Raw genomic sequence first — 14,879 nt, 5'->3', positions numbered from 1 at the left:
CACACTCAGAAAAAAGGTGTGAAAATATCACACAGAGCCAAACACAACAACAGCTGGTTGACAATGCCACTCAACATGTCTAAGAAATTTGATATCTGATAATACTTTGACCAAGTGAATTGAAATATATATAAACAATACTCTCTCTGATGTGGTGTTATGTTGTAAACATGAGGTTGTCGTACTTTCTAAATTGCATAATGTAAACCTGTAAAAGGTGACGTGAACAGCATCACTGCCACATGTGATGATGCAGTACTATGCTATGTTATGGTTGAGAATATGTTGTTGCAGATCTTTGTCATTGTCCCCTCCATTTGTGCTGATAAATATAAACTCTTTCAACTATTTCTTCAAAGTTTTCATAACACTGCAGGTTTCTGAAAGTGATACTGCTTCTAAGTGAACATGAACATGATACCTCCAATCTGAGAAACGCATGCCAACATATCAGAACGATGTCTGTATGTTCGCTTACATGCAGCCTTGAGATGCATAATTCACATTTAAGAGTCCACAGCCATAGTGTTCGTGTCAGTCAGAGAAGATAGAGAGGATGGATCATCTGGGAACCATGAATATCTGAACAATTATTTGTTCATTATTTAACAGAAAAAATGAATATTTTGACCTCATGGTGGCACTAGAAGAAAACTCAGGGGATTGTCATCAGAACGTACTTCATGCAAATTCTTCCCATACATGAAGTGTGGTGTTTGGTGTTCCCCTTAAGCTGAACAGTACACCCAACTTTAAACTTGATTTCGAAACAGTACACAGCCCACTGCAGTTTCCTGTTCTGTGGTTTGGCTTGTGCAGCCCTCCACTAGCATGTTGACACAAACAGGCTGAGCACTTTGAAATTGAATCACACCTTGAAGTTTATTCTTGCGATACAGCTACAATTGATCATGGCTTTTCTATGGTGACTGTATCTTGGGTAACAATCAGAGTTAACCCAGCAACTGATTCTGTCTAATAAACTATAATAAAGGCATGATTTGTGGAGATCATTAGCATTGTTGAATGTGATTTTAAAAGTCAGCTTTCGTGGCTGAACCTAACCATTTTATAAACCATCACATACTTAAGGCTAACTCTGCTGCTGCTACTTGAACAGATGTGGCTTTGTCCTCTTCACTTGTGGTCATTCGGCCCTCAGAAAAAAACATAGCGAGAAGGAAACTGAATGAGGGCAGTCTGCTCAGAGTGCTACAGACAGCTGCAGCCTTGATACTAATTTTAGTTGCTGATAATTGCAGTGGCTTTTCACACCTTGACACAGTCTGTATCTACACAGGCAGATGAGCAGGTTGTGAAGGTTTTCTTTGTTCCATTGAATCTTCTCTCCACACTGACAGTTTTTCAGCCTTCACCTTAGAAATGTGCGCAGGGTTTTCTTTCCCAAAACAATCCTGGCAGTCCAGTGCTATGAGAAGTGTATTTCCAAATTGCATTGGTATTATTTCGACTTTGGGCACAGAACCAAATCATTTTGGCCATCCTGTCTTTGTCCCACTGTAAATTAGAACTGGCAGTTCTGATAGAGTACTGTATAAACTGTTAGATAATACATTCTGTGGGAAATCATTTGAGAAATTGTACACCCAGACACAGGAATGTCACTAATCCAGTGAATTAGATGCCTGACAAAGTACTTCATTATGTTCATGCAAAAGTCTTGGAAAAATCAAATATTCACGACACAATACACAACTTAGAGCTTAATATATGTGTAGCAAAATGTCTCATTGGTTGAGAGAGTCATATAGTAGATCTTTAATCTGCTGAGTGAAAGCCGTCAGATCAGTTACAGTCGATGATGAAACATCAAAATACACAAAAGAAAAAAAGCTTTGAAAGAAACGTCAGTGAAACTTGATGCTCTCAACTTGTTGGAACGTTTAAATCCTTTGTGAACAGAGCCGTCTCAGTCAGGTGGTCAACCTACAGGTGAACACAACAGAGTAGAACAAGGCGTCAGTGGCCTCTTTCCTTTCACAGTACCCAGTTCAGAAAAAAAAATCACATCACTTCATTTAGCATTTAACTGATGAACCACCTCAAGAGGAAGTTAATGGAATACCTATAAACTTTCATGGTTTAACTTCAAATCTGCTCACTGATAAAAGTTGTAATTTTCCTCCATACCTTTGACTTTGACTATGATGTAATGTCCAAGTGCACTCTCTCCCTCGCAGTGAGCGTTGCATTGAAATTGACCGTCGTCCTCTGTTGTCACACTTAGAATCTCTGTCACGACTTGTCTGCGCCTCGTGTTCTCGTCGACGGCTGTTTCATTCACTGTGGTGAAGTACCTGCTCGGATCCGTCAGCTTAGCACATTTTTTGGTAAAATTACACCATTCGACATGTACCAGACCGCATCTCTTTAGGTTATAAATTGCCTCACAGGATAGTTTGACTGATGAGCCTCTGTGAAGGGTGATCTCTCTCCGGGGGTAATTCAGCCATACAGTAGCTAGAGCACAAAGGAAACAGTTATTAGGCAGTTTCTACTCTCCTAAACTCACAGATTCAATGTCTTTATCTCTATAGCAAACAAACATTAATGTTATGTTAATTAATTGTTGTTTCAAAATCTTCACCATCATAATTATAGGCTTTTATATACGTAGTATATATAATATATACTATACACCTGGTTTCCCTTCAATGTTTTTTAACAGACAAAAAATTATTAGCTCAGATGAAACTTATTAACATCTGCATATACTCTGGTATATATATTATAACTAATATAATAATAATTGAAGGAGAAGTGTTGCATGTGTACTCCATGAGGTTTTACTCCTCACAGTGATAGTTTCTTGTATCTTGAAGCCCACAAAGTAAAAAAGTTGTTTACTAACCATTGTCCTGGGCAGACGACACACACAAAGTCACCACCAACAGCACCGTAGGTCCAGCAAGCCAAGTCATTCTCCAACACACACACACTGGACAGTTACACTTAAGATAAACTCGAGAACCACAACAATGCGAGTTCAAAATGGCAGGGGCAAGCTGAAAGCGTCACCACGCTCATTTACTGATGTCCCATTTACTAAGCAGCATGAATGCCACTGTCTGCAGATGTGAGTGTGTCTGCTGACGTGTGGGTGGAGGATGTGTATCTCCGTTACACAGCAGTGTTTCCGCTCTGTCTGACACTCGCCACTTTCTTTTTGATCTTTTTAAAAGATTCTGTTTTTGTTTAGCATCATAAAATGTATTCCACGATCACATTTTTATTTTGTCATGAAGGTACAATTCCTTCTTACTGCTCAGTTTTTCTACAATTTGAGCGGTTATCTGTCAGCAGTACATCTAAACAATCTGGGGTCTTTTATTGAATGTCTATATTTAGTTAAAACAGCTTTATTTTTTAATCTGTTTGGACCCTGATTTTCCTCTCACATTTGCTTGTGTTGCTAGTTTTTAAGATCTTAACTAATTTGTGCTGCAGTAGCTCTTGTGAGATCACACCTTAACTTTATGCAACAATGGGCCTTGTGTGCCCATGACTCTGTTCTCTCCTGTTGAACTGACTGCTCACTGACTGTCCACCTCTTTGATAGGTGCAATTGGATCGAGATAAACAATATTATTCACTCCACTTGTCAGTGGTTTTGATGTTGTGGTCGGTTGGAACATATATGAACTGTAATAAAGCAGAAGTATAAATGTAGAACCTTAAAAGAATGAGGGAGACAATACTTTAAATAGCAAAAAAACAGGATGTGAAATCATAGTGGGAGTAAAACAGCGTGACAGTGTGTTATTAAGAGGTAGAGTATACATATATGTATATATGTATACATGCGTATGTGGATGTTGTTTTTAGAGGAGACACTGCAAATTCCGGTTCTTCAACACTGAGCTGATGTATTTCTGTAGTGAGGAGGCAGGAAGATGTTCATCCTTTGTTTAGAAGAACTTTATTTTCATCCATGGTATCACTCTCTGTGGGCTCATAAAGTGGATCAGAGCAGTGTCTTTGAAGTGACCATTTCTTTGAAAAATGAAAAGCACAAGCACCACAAAGCTACAGTATACCACTGCACATCTTGCACTCTACAGATAATCATATTACATTACATTGATGTAGTGTAGTGTGTCATATTTTGTCACCTCATTGTTTCCTTGTATTTAAATATAGCATTACTTCCTGTGAGGATTTTTTTCCCCCCCAAATAAGAGGCTACACATCATCCGAGTTCTACACATTACTTCTTTTTATGTTATCTGTGGTTGGTGAGTTGCACTGCGTCTTCGTCAGTCCTTACACACCCCCACAGGAACACCAGAGGAGTAACTGGTCAATAAATTACAGAGAAATCATCTGACAAAACAGTGTTTTCTCCAACCACTTGACCATCGTTGTCAGAGAGGAATGGAGGTGACAGAAAACAATATCAATTCAGCAGTCGTTGACGGGAGGAATAATGGGGAGAGGAGAACAATGTGCAATTCAGGTCAGAATATCTCAAATAAGCTGAAGTGCTTTTTTTCATTATTATTAGTATTATTATTCAGAGTTTTAACCTCCTTTGTTTCATTGTGCAGTGTTTCAGTTTGACCTCTGAACCTGTGCATTTTTAATTTAGGCAACTTGTAATGTTTCAAGGGTCAAAGTTTCACTACTATTTTAATGATTTTCCTTTCAGTACTCTCACATTATGTTTAAAGATGCACAATAACAAACACGAAAATTATCCAAAAGTTAAATGTATTTGCAATTTAGTGAGCTGAGTTCCTGTGCATATTCCAAAACAAACAAAATTTTTAAAAATGATTTTAGGATATATTTCGACATAAGTTTAAGAGACCTCTTAAAAGATAACTTTTTTAACCTGGGAACAATTGCTGCAAAATTCAGTGGGCATTCGTCCACATCAATGGAAGTCCACTGCCTCAGCCGGTTAGCTTGTTTGTGTTATTATGTGACTGTCAATGGTGGAAGAAGTATTCAGATCTTTTACATAAGCAAAGGCACCACACAACAACACAAATCAATCAAGGCGATGGTATTCCAGCTTCTACAGCAAGTTATTTTCACAAAGCATGTGTGTAGAAACTGCCTATGTTTCTTTAACAGAGAGTTAAAGGGAAAGTGCTGTGAATCCTCAGTTTAGTTCTCAGTAGTTGTTTTTTATAGTTGTTAGTTAGTTGTCAGATGTGCTAAAATGTACACTAGTAAACCACAGAGATAGGAATAGATGGATTGAGTAACCCAGTTTAAATGAAAAACACAGTATAACTGCATTTTTCCTGATGTTGATAATATAATTTTGATGAGTGGTATACATGTTTTTACTTACCTATAGGAGGAAAAAAAGTGTATGTATTGGTTGGAGTCAGCTTTGGCTTGCTCTGCATCATACACTTAATTCTCAATGTTATTCTTCGACTACAGGCTGGTGAGTATCAGCCCCCACCATCCACATCACACTGCAAAACCTAATAGTGCAGATTTCAGTAGTACACTTTCTTTTAAGCTAATAAACCCATTTGAAAAGAGAAAATGTGAATATATATCTATATTTTCTGTTATGTTGATGGTGGCAAGGAAGACTAATCAGTTTAACCATGAAAGGTATCCACCTTGTCCTCTTAGGAGTGCTAATTACAGGTGCTAACAGCTCTCAGATCAGGTTTTGCCTTAACTTACGTACTGCACAGACATATTGTGAGGCCAGAGATATACTTGTTTTTTAATCACATGTTTGCGTAGACAACTGTGAGGGCTGTGAACGTGATGTGCATGTTGCTGGAGAACACCACTAGAGGGCACACCAGAGAGCTCAGGCTTTCCAGATTTGATACCACCACACTTGAATGATGTAATCAATAAACATGTCTGCATTCAAGGAGGTTACTATTTTGTTAATTCTAAGATCACTGCAAAAAAGCAACAGTGGCACCATAGTACCTGGTATATAAGGCTAAATCTAATCAAATATGTGTATTTCCCAAAACATTGAACTAGGCCTTTAAGCATGAAACATCAGAAACCACAACATCTGTTCCCCTCTCTAGTTGGATTTTGTGATAGGTCTGACGATATCTCAACTATTTCACCCTGATGTCAGCTAATGACATCAGAGCCCTGATTTTAGAGAGAGACCAACTGCTTCAAGTTGTAGACCAACTGAATCGAGATAAAGACCTGCTGGTTAGTGAGAAAAACCAACTTCTTCAAGAGAGAAAACAACTTCTTCAAGATAAAGACCAATTGATTCAAGAGAAACAACAACTTCTTCAAGACAAAGAAAAACTGGTTCAAGAAAAGGAACAACTTCTTCAAGAAAAGCAACAACTTCTTCAAGATAAAGACAAATTAAATCGAGAGAAACAGCAACTTCTTCAAGATAATGACCAACTGAATCGAGAGAAACAAAAACTTCTTCAAGAGAAAAAACAACTTCTTCAAGATAAAGACAAACTGAATCAAGATAAAGACCTGCTGGTTAGAGAGAAAAACCAACTTCTTCAAGAGAGAAAACAACTTCTTCAAGATAAAGACCAATTGATTCAAGAGAAACAACAACTTCTTCAAGACAAAGAAAAACTGGTTCAAGAAAAGGAACAACTTCTTCAAGAGAAAAAACAACTTCTTCAAGATAAAGACAAACTGAATCGAGAGAAACAGCAACTTCTTCAAGATAACGACCAACTGAATCGAGAGAAACAAAAACTTCTTCAAGAGAAAAAACAACTTCTTCAAGAGAATCAACAACTTCTTCAAGATAAAATCCAACTGAATCAAGAGAAACAACAACTTCTTCAAGACAAAGACAAACTGGTTCAAGAAAAGGAACAACTTCTTCAAGAGAAAAAACAACTTCTTCAAGATAAAGACAAACTGAATCGAGATAAAGACCTGCTGGTTAGAGAGAAAAACCAACTTCTTCAAGAGAGAAAACAACTTCTTCAAGATAAAGACCAATTGATTCAAGAGAAACAACAACTTCTTCAAGACAAAGAAAAACTGGTTCAAGAAAAGGAACAACTTCTTCAAGAGAAAAAACAACTTCTTCAAGATAAAGACAAACTGAATCGAGATAAAGACCTGCTGGTTAGAGAGAAAAACCAACTTCTTCAAGAGAGAAAACAACTTCTTCAAGATAAAGACCAATTGATTCAAGAGAAACAACAACTTCTTCAAGACAAAGAAAAACTGGTTCAAGAAAAGGAACAACTTCTTCAAGAGAAAAAACAACTTCTTCAAGATAAAGACAAACTGAATCGAGAGAAACAGCAACTTCTTCAAGATAACGACCAACTGAATCGAGAGAAACAAAAACTTCTTCAAGAGAAAAAACAACTTCTTCAAGAGAATCAACAACTTCTTCAAGATAAAATCCAACTGAATCAAGAGAAACAACAACTTCTTCAAGACAAAGACAAACTGGTTCAAGAAAAGGAACAACTTCTTCAAGAGAAAAAACAACTTCTTCAAGATAAAAAACAGCTGAATCAAGATAAACGCAAACTTCTTCAAGAGAAAAAACAACTTCTTCAAGATAAAGACCAACTGAATCGAGAGAAACAACAACTTCTTCAGGAGAAAAAACAACTTCTTCAAGAAAAGCAACAACTTCTTCAAGATAACAACCAACTGAATCAAGAGAAACAACAACTTCTTCAAGATAACCACCAACTGGTTCAAGAGAAACAACAGCTTCTTCAAGAGACAAAACAACTGGCAAGGGAAAACACAGAGCTACAAGTCATTAACAGGCAACTGACTGAGGACAAGAATATGTTAAATGAAAAGGTAATCGAACAACAACATCAGATAGAGGAACTCCAGAAAAAATTAATGGGTGAGTGATTTTTTTTTTAACCTTTACAAATTCATATGTGTTCTAGCACCATGACTCTTGTCATACCCTGTTCTGTTCTTCTTTAACCCATCTTTCCCTGTCTTGTCCTGTTCTGTCACATCTTGAACCAACCTTGCTCATACTGCTCTGTCATTTGCTGTCCTCACCCTGGTCTTGTATTCTCTTGTCCTGTGCTGTACTTTTGTGCCTTGTTTTCTGTCCCGCTCTGTCCTTCCTTGACCTGTTTTACCCTGTCCCATTTTGTCCCGTTATGTCATGTTCTGTACCATCTCATCTTATCCTGATGTGCCCTGTCTTGTTCCTGTTCCTTAGCAATAGAAAACACCCCAAGATGTCCCCAGGGATGGTGGTCATACCAATCCAGGCTGTTACCAGCTTTCCCATGAAAGAAGCACCTGGGATTATGCCAGACAAGACTGTGAGAGCAAAAGAGCTCATTTGGTGATTTTCAATAATGACATGGAAGAGGTATTTGTGATTTTTTTCTCTGCAGTCATGTATGTACTATTGAAGCAGATACAAGATTAAAAAATAATGAAAACTAATTGTTCTAATCTCAACCTAAGGATAAATATCATCTGGTCTAGTCTTCTCTTGGTCCACCATCTATCCTGTCCTGCCTTGTCCTGTTCTGTGTATCTGAATTCATCTGTGATGTTCCATTTGTTTATTTATGGTTGACATCTCTAACCACAATGGATAAAACATGTCAGCTACAATACCTTCCCAACAGAAAGTTGTCCGCATTGTTGGAAGTGCTGTCTCATTTTGGATTGGCCTGAGTGTAAGTGCAGACTCATCAACATGGACATGGGTGGATGGACGCCCACAGAATACATGGTAAGGCTTCTATAAGGTAATGCACTGTGGTACATTGAGAAATATGTCCTGTCCTGTGTTCAACCAGCTTTACCCCAGATTTTATCCACACATCTTTTGATTTTTACCAAATCCACCAAAACAGTATTTTGTGTTGTTTTGTAGTAACTGGGGTTATCAGCCTTACTATTGGAGAGCTTATCCTTGCAGTTGTGCGTATGTTGACCAAAGTATTAGCTGCTTGAGGACCTGGTTCCAGGGACAACTGTCAACAATACCACCATTGGATTTGTGAGATGGAGCAGTCCGTTACCTCATCTCAGTAAGGCTTGCATAACAAATGTCTGTAAATATATGTACCTTCATTGTTGATTTCAATGACTTCATGATTGTCTAAAACTTTTTTTATCCAAAATCCTTAAATTGACATGATGTCAGTGTGGTTTCCTTGTAATTTGAGACTACACATTGAGCAATGCATCATCCAAAAGGCTTGTACAAATGTAAACCTCAGAGGACTTTTTTTTCTTTGTGTGAACTGGCCAAAAGTAGAAAAAACAAAAGCTTGCCTTAAATGTGTTTATGTTACTACTTTTTAAGTTGTATTTAGAGACATTTATTATTAAATGTATTATATTTAATTTAATGTGTTTATGATAGTTATTCAAGGCATCTTCAGTGCCCAATCTTTAGGAGAGAATACCACTGAATTGCAGTATTCCAATTTAGTCCAGTTCCAAATGTTTGACGCATGAAACAAATTAATAAATAAATAAAAGTAAAATTGAACAAAAGCCTTCATTTATACATGACTGTGCAAATAATGAATTGTACCAACTGCCGACGACCACTAGAGGGTGTTATTTTATTTTATTTTTTTTTGTCCCTTGTACCCTACTCTTCACGTCATTTATCATAATGATGAAAGGAATTTAGAAATGCTTCACAACAAGCTGCCTGTTTACTGTATACTGTGCATTTCATGTATCTTATCTAAGTATATTCCTTAAGAGTTCCACTTCTGTGGCAACACGGCAATAAAGTTGCCTATGAACTTGATTGTGTTTTTTATCTTAAACTTAAGCTTTACCCCTTCTCTGTGCCTCTCAGGAGATTTTAGCTCAGCAACATCTGTTTCCACCAATTACAGAGCAAAATGTCCTGTGTACAATATTGTTGTCAGTCTGATCATTGTATTATGTGATATATTAATTGTAGCAGATGTGGGTAAAGCATTAAAGATGACAACTTCAGGACTGTTTTCCCCTGCATTTATTTCAGTATTACACATTAAATCCTTACTGGATAAGCTGCTCCTGAAGATAAATGACTAAAATGTACAATGTAAATGTACAGAGCATCATTGCATCCTGAGTTTGTGAGCTGTCCCTGAAAAGAACAGCATGTCCCAGTTCCTCATCCTGTCGTCAGGAAGCAGAGAGGAAGTTGAAGAGAATGAGTCAAACAGGTCAGGTGCCCAGCCTCATATCAAGGTCTCCCATCATGTACCTCTGGCTCCATGCTGTTATGTAACGTCCTGAGCAGTACACTGCCTAATTATGTGCAATTAATATCAACACTGGTTTTTATTAACAATCAGTACACTTGTTAGTAGGATACATTAACTGTTTGTTTGGGTCTCCTCATGGGGTTTGGTGACTATAAGAAAAATGTAGAATATCATCAGACTTATCCTTTAAGTTGTAAAACAACCATTTTTGTTTGTTTCATGGCAATCTGGCCAGAAGATGTTTGAGAAATTTTGCAAGAATAAGTACTCTTAGACAGACAGATGTCAATATCGGATGGCCGTAACTTATTTAATCATTTTCACTGAAAATGATGAAGCATTTATATTTCCTTCTCATTATTCCCTCACAATCAAACTATGATATATAATTAATTAAAAACTGAAAGGAAATGTAAGGCAAACAAAGTCCAAATGCTTGAGTTTAAATTCTGTGTTTAAATTCTTCCTCTACTATTAAATTTGGCACCTTTCCCTCTCAACTACAGGCATTTAGCTGAAACTCTTATCCAGAGCCACTTACAACGAGTGCCTCAGGAAAGTAAGTTTAAATAAATTTAAAGAGATACAATCTGCTTCGCTTCTTCAGTGAATACAACCTCTGTCCGACTGGTACTCACGACACATGGCACATTGTTAGCAGCCCACATTGAGTTACATTTGCAGTTTAGCCATTTAGCTGACACTGTTAATCACAGCTACTCACAATGACAGCAAGAGAGGGAGGAAGTTTTATTTTTCAGATCACTAACATTACAAAGCAAACATCAGCGCACAGAGGCAAATCAAATGAGGAGACAGCAGAATGAATGCTTGGTACAGAAATGGTCTCAGAATCCAAAAGTGTCCTTTATCAAGACAAAACCTCCATGTTTTCAATATCAGGAATCTGCTGACAACGTCCTGTCCTGGCACGTCCACATGAGTGCTGGAGTATTCCAAACATTTGGAAAATTGCATAACAGAGATATAATTATAAAAGATGTTATTTTGTGATACACACCTCATGTCTCATATTGCTTTCCATTTTCCACCACATTTCCTTTTTTTTCATAATAAGATTAATTAACACAAGTTAATGCATCAATTAATGGTGAAGAAATGCTTTAGGAAATATGTCACATATATATGATTGTGTGTTGCATTAAATAGCTGTGTGATGTGAAAAGGACCTGTTGTAGTTACTGACAGAGAGAATTATATTGTAGCCAAGTTTTTTGCTGTTTCTATCCTGTAGTTAATTGTAGTAGTATTTTATCAACAATTCGTATTTCTATATTTTAAAAGGTTTAAAGTCTGTGTAAAGCAGTTACAGTAATGCGTTCTGAGTTAGTCACAGAACTAAATTAATCCACCTCCTCTTGATGCCTCTGAAGGTGACGACCAATAATAAAGAGTAATAAAGAGTTTACAGTCTTTACACATGTTTTCAGGAACTATTTTCTAACATAAATAATGTGTTTAGAGACAAATCTCTGAATTTGCTTTACACTGACTTTAAGATTGATGTTCCCAGGAACTAATGTTTTGTCTACATTTCAGTGCCAGGTCATTGTCTAAGACAGATCCTCCAGCATGGACGTAGCAATATATCATGATGCCAGTTACCTAATAGACATAGGTTTCAGAGCAGTGAGCGGACACTGCAGTCTATTTATTCCTCTTTTGAAAAAGGTTTGACATATCCTGTTATTCAGACAAATCAGCAGCAGCCAAAGGAGACACGGAACATGCTGACAAGACTGTGGATATCCTTCAGGCTGCACAGGGCGTCAGTGGTCTCTCAGAAAGATGTAGGAGTTAACGTATCAGCATATCTGTGTCTTCACTTTGAGTTTGACTATGAAGAAGTGTAATCTGCCCTCTGGCAGCTAAATTTTGGGGCTTAAGTGCAGCAATGACTCTAAATAGCTAGTTGTATTTTTAAACAAAGATACTGTTAATTTCTTATTCATCCCGTGTTTGAAACAAGATTAGTTCTAATGTTGGTGTCCATCCTAATGGATGGAATCTAGAAAAGAGGTCTTGGTTGAAATCTTTCAGTTGCTTGGCTGTATCTCAGTGTAGCTCACATGATTGGTCGACCCTATTACTTCCAGCGCTGGGTGGTGTTCAGGGTTATGACTTGCTTTTTTTCAATTTTAGCATGCAGAGCTGATGGAGCAAAATCTGAATATTCAAGTGTTGTAATGTTGCAACCAAAATGAATGCAACAAAGTTTTTGCAGTCCCTGAAATTTTGGTTTAAATTTCAAATTGCTGTGATCATAATGGCTTTCCTTTCAAAGATTTTCATTTTTTTTTTCAATTTTAAATCCATTCTTATCAGGGCCACTCAGGGCTGTAGCCAGGATGTTCGAGATATTGAGGTGATAAGACCCCAAATACACCACCTTGAAAGAATTCAGACCAGACACAAAAAGGGCAAGTTGCTACTGCAATATGAATTCCACACTTACAAGAAAGAAGAACCAGTTTTAATAACTGGCTCTGATGTTTAGGTTTCAAAGAAACCATAGCATTTGTCAGTTTTTTAAATCACCTTAAACTGATCTGTCGTAGTAATCTCACACTCCTGGCTTTGACAAATAGTGAAGTTTAGCAGGATGTTTTAATCTGTGATAAATAAGCTTAATATTTATTCACATAAGTGTTTACATCTTTCTCCTTAAAGCTGTAGAAAAGTCATTGCAAAGCTGCTGGGAAAGTAATTTAAGGTTTCTTTCTTTTTGCTCGGCTGATTGTCTCTTCCTTCCTTAGTGCTTAAACATCTAAACTGTTTGTGTCTGAGCCGCTCCATCAGCCTCCAGTGTCCTTGCGGTAAGCAGACACATTGTGCTGGTTATGCAACCTGTATAATGTCACCTCAGGCCTCTGTCTTTTCACTCTCTGCACTCTCAGGATTTTCTCCTCCGGTGAGCAGGAGGAATGAAAACAAAAGATGAAGGGGGTGATGCCAGAAGGTTAACAAAAAAAATGAAAATGTTTTGAATGTTTTGAGTGATATCACTGAATTATGTTTCATTTTACATCAGATAAATGTCCTGTGGTACATTCAGTTTGAAGGTAAATTTGGCTTTTTCTGTTGAATACAGTGCAAGATCCAAATTTGAAGACATTTACTGTAGCTGACAGTGTATGTCAGTGTTGGTTAAAACAGTCCAACACTGGCATGATTTTAGCTTAGATGTCAGAGATTTTGTTGACAAAAAATACTAAATATATCCACAGTTTTATAATATCAAAACAGGACAGGGAGTGGGTCTACTCTATAGGCTTTGTGAGGCCAACAGATCAGACTTTGTTAAACCAGAAATTATTCCTGGAAACTCTGTTAACGACATCCGTTGCTGCCACAGTAAGGACTGCACACAAAAACACGCCCAGGGCACCACGGGACACAGCTTAAATTAGAACGTTAACGAAGTCAAGGAAGAGTCGCCAAGATATGAATCTAATTTTGACAGAAATGAACTGCTGTTTGTGAAATTTGATTTGAAGATGATAACACTACACAATCATAAACTAATCAAATATTTGATCCATTTGGCACATCAGACACAGCATTAAATTAAACTCTTTTCTACTTTAAAGCACAGAGCTGTGCAGTGTGTGATGTAAAGCCTATAATTAAACCATTTACCATGATTATATCACAACTTGTTTCTTAGTATGGTTTCTAACTTAATACAATGCTCTTTATGTGCAGCCTTGTTGATCACTATCTTCAGGGACAATTATGGTTATCTCTGAAGTACATCATAAGAAAAGGATATCTTTAAGTGAGCCAGAGAACAGAGAGTCATTTTACAGTGAGATAACATGTACACATATCAGGATATAGAACATTTTCTGGACATTAAATTGAAATAAACATCCTTCAAGTGCAATATTGCCATAAAGCAGTCCCCCTTCACAAAAGATAGCAAGAGCTTGACATCACCTAAAACCAGGAGTTACAATAAAGAAGGCAGGGTCAGATGGTAGAGTGAGAGTTTGGCATCAACAGCATGAATCCATGGACCCAACCTGTCTTGTGTCAACCGTGTTTTCTTCACACACTTTGGACCCTTAAAACCAGTCAGTCTTGGTTTGAATGCCTGTGTATTGTTGCTGACCACCTGCATGCCTTTATAGCCACAGTTTACCATCGTCTAATGCCTATGATGCACCGTCTCCAGTCACCAGATCTGAATCCAATACAACACCTTTGAGATGTGGTTGAAGAGGAGAGTGGAAGCATAAATGTGCAGCTGACAAACCTGCAGAAATGATGTGACGCAGTCATGTCAACATGGAGCCAAATCACAAAGGTGCTTGATTCAATTTAGTCAATATAGAGCCAAATATAGAGCAGGTCTGGACCGTAGTCTTTATATTATCATATTTTCAGAGAGAGACCTAACAAATCTCACTATGACCAGCATTAGGCGACAGTGGCAAGGAAAAACAGAAACCCTGAGCAGAACCATCTGCCTCGACCGGTTGGGTTAAGAAAGATGTGTCTTGAATACAGGAAGGACTGAGGGAATTCTTTTTATCCGGTTCTAGAATGGTGTTCTTGATTACGTGCTCGGTGAGCGTATATATGACATGTTCTTAACCTGCCGCTACACGGCACTAATCACCCCTCATACAGTCTTTCAGAAGGGGGCGTTCCCGGTCTGAGGCAGAGCTCGGG

General features: G+C 37.6%; 1 protein-coding gene across 1 annotated transcript; it reads left to right on the top strand.

Moving 5' to 3' along the window:
- Window positions 1–3,189: 3,189 nt before the first annotated feature.
- On the top strand, window positions 3,190–9,906 carry LOC108889952 (trichohyalin). The gene is made up of 4 exons (XM_051075924.1): window positions 3,190–7,831; window positions 8,165–8,320; window positions 8,586–8,692; window positions 8,837–9,906. The coding sequence occupies exons 1-2, from the start codon at window positions 6,088–6,090 to the stop codon at window positions 8,236–8,238; spliced, it is 1,818 nt and encodes a 605-aa protein (XP_050931881.1). The 5' UTR covers window positions 3,190–6,087; the 3' UTR covers window positions 8,239–8,320; window positions 8,586–8,692; window positions 8,837–9,906.
- Window positions 9,907–14,879: the final 4,973 nt, after the last annotated feature.

The sequence above is a fragment of the Lates calcarifer genome, linkage group LG15 (assembly GCF_001640805.2).
Source record: "Lates calcarifer isolate ASB-BC8 linkage group LG15, TLL_Latcal_v3, whole genome shotgun sequence".
NCBI classification, from domain to species: Eukaryota; Metazoa; Chordata; class Actinopteri; family Centropomidae; genus Lates; species Lates calcarifer.
Note: the sequence above shows the minus strand (reverse complement) of the source record. Positions and strands in the feature narration are given on the sequence as shown.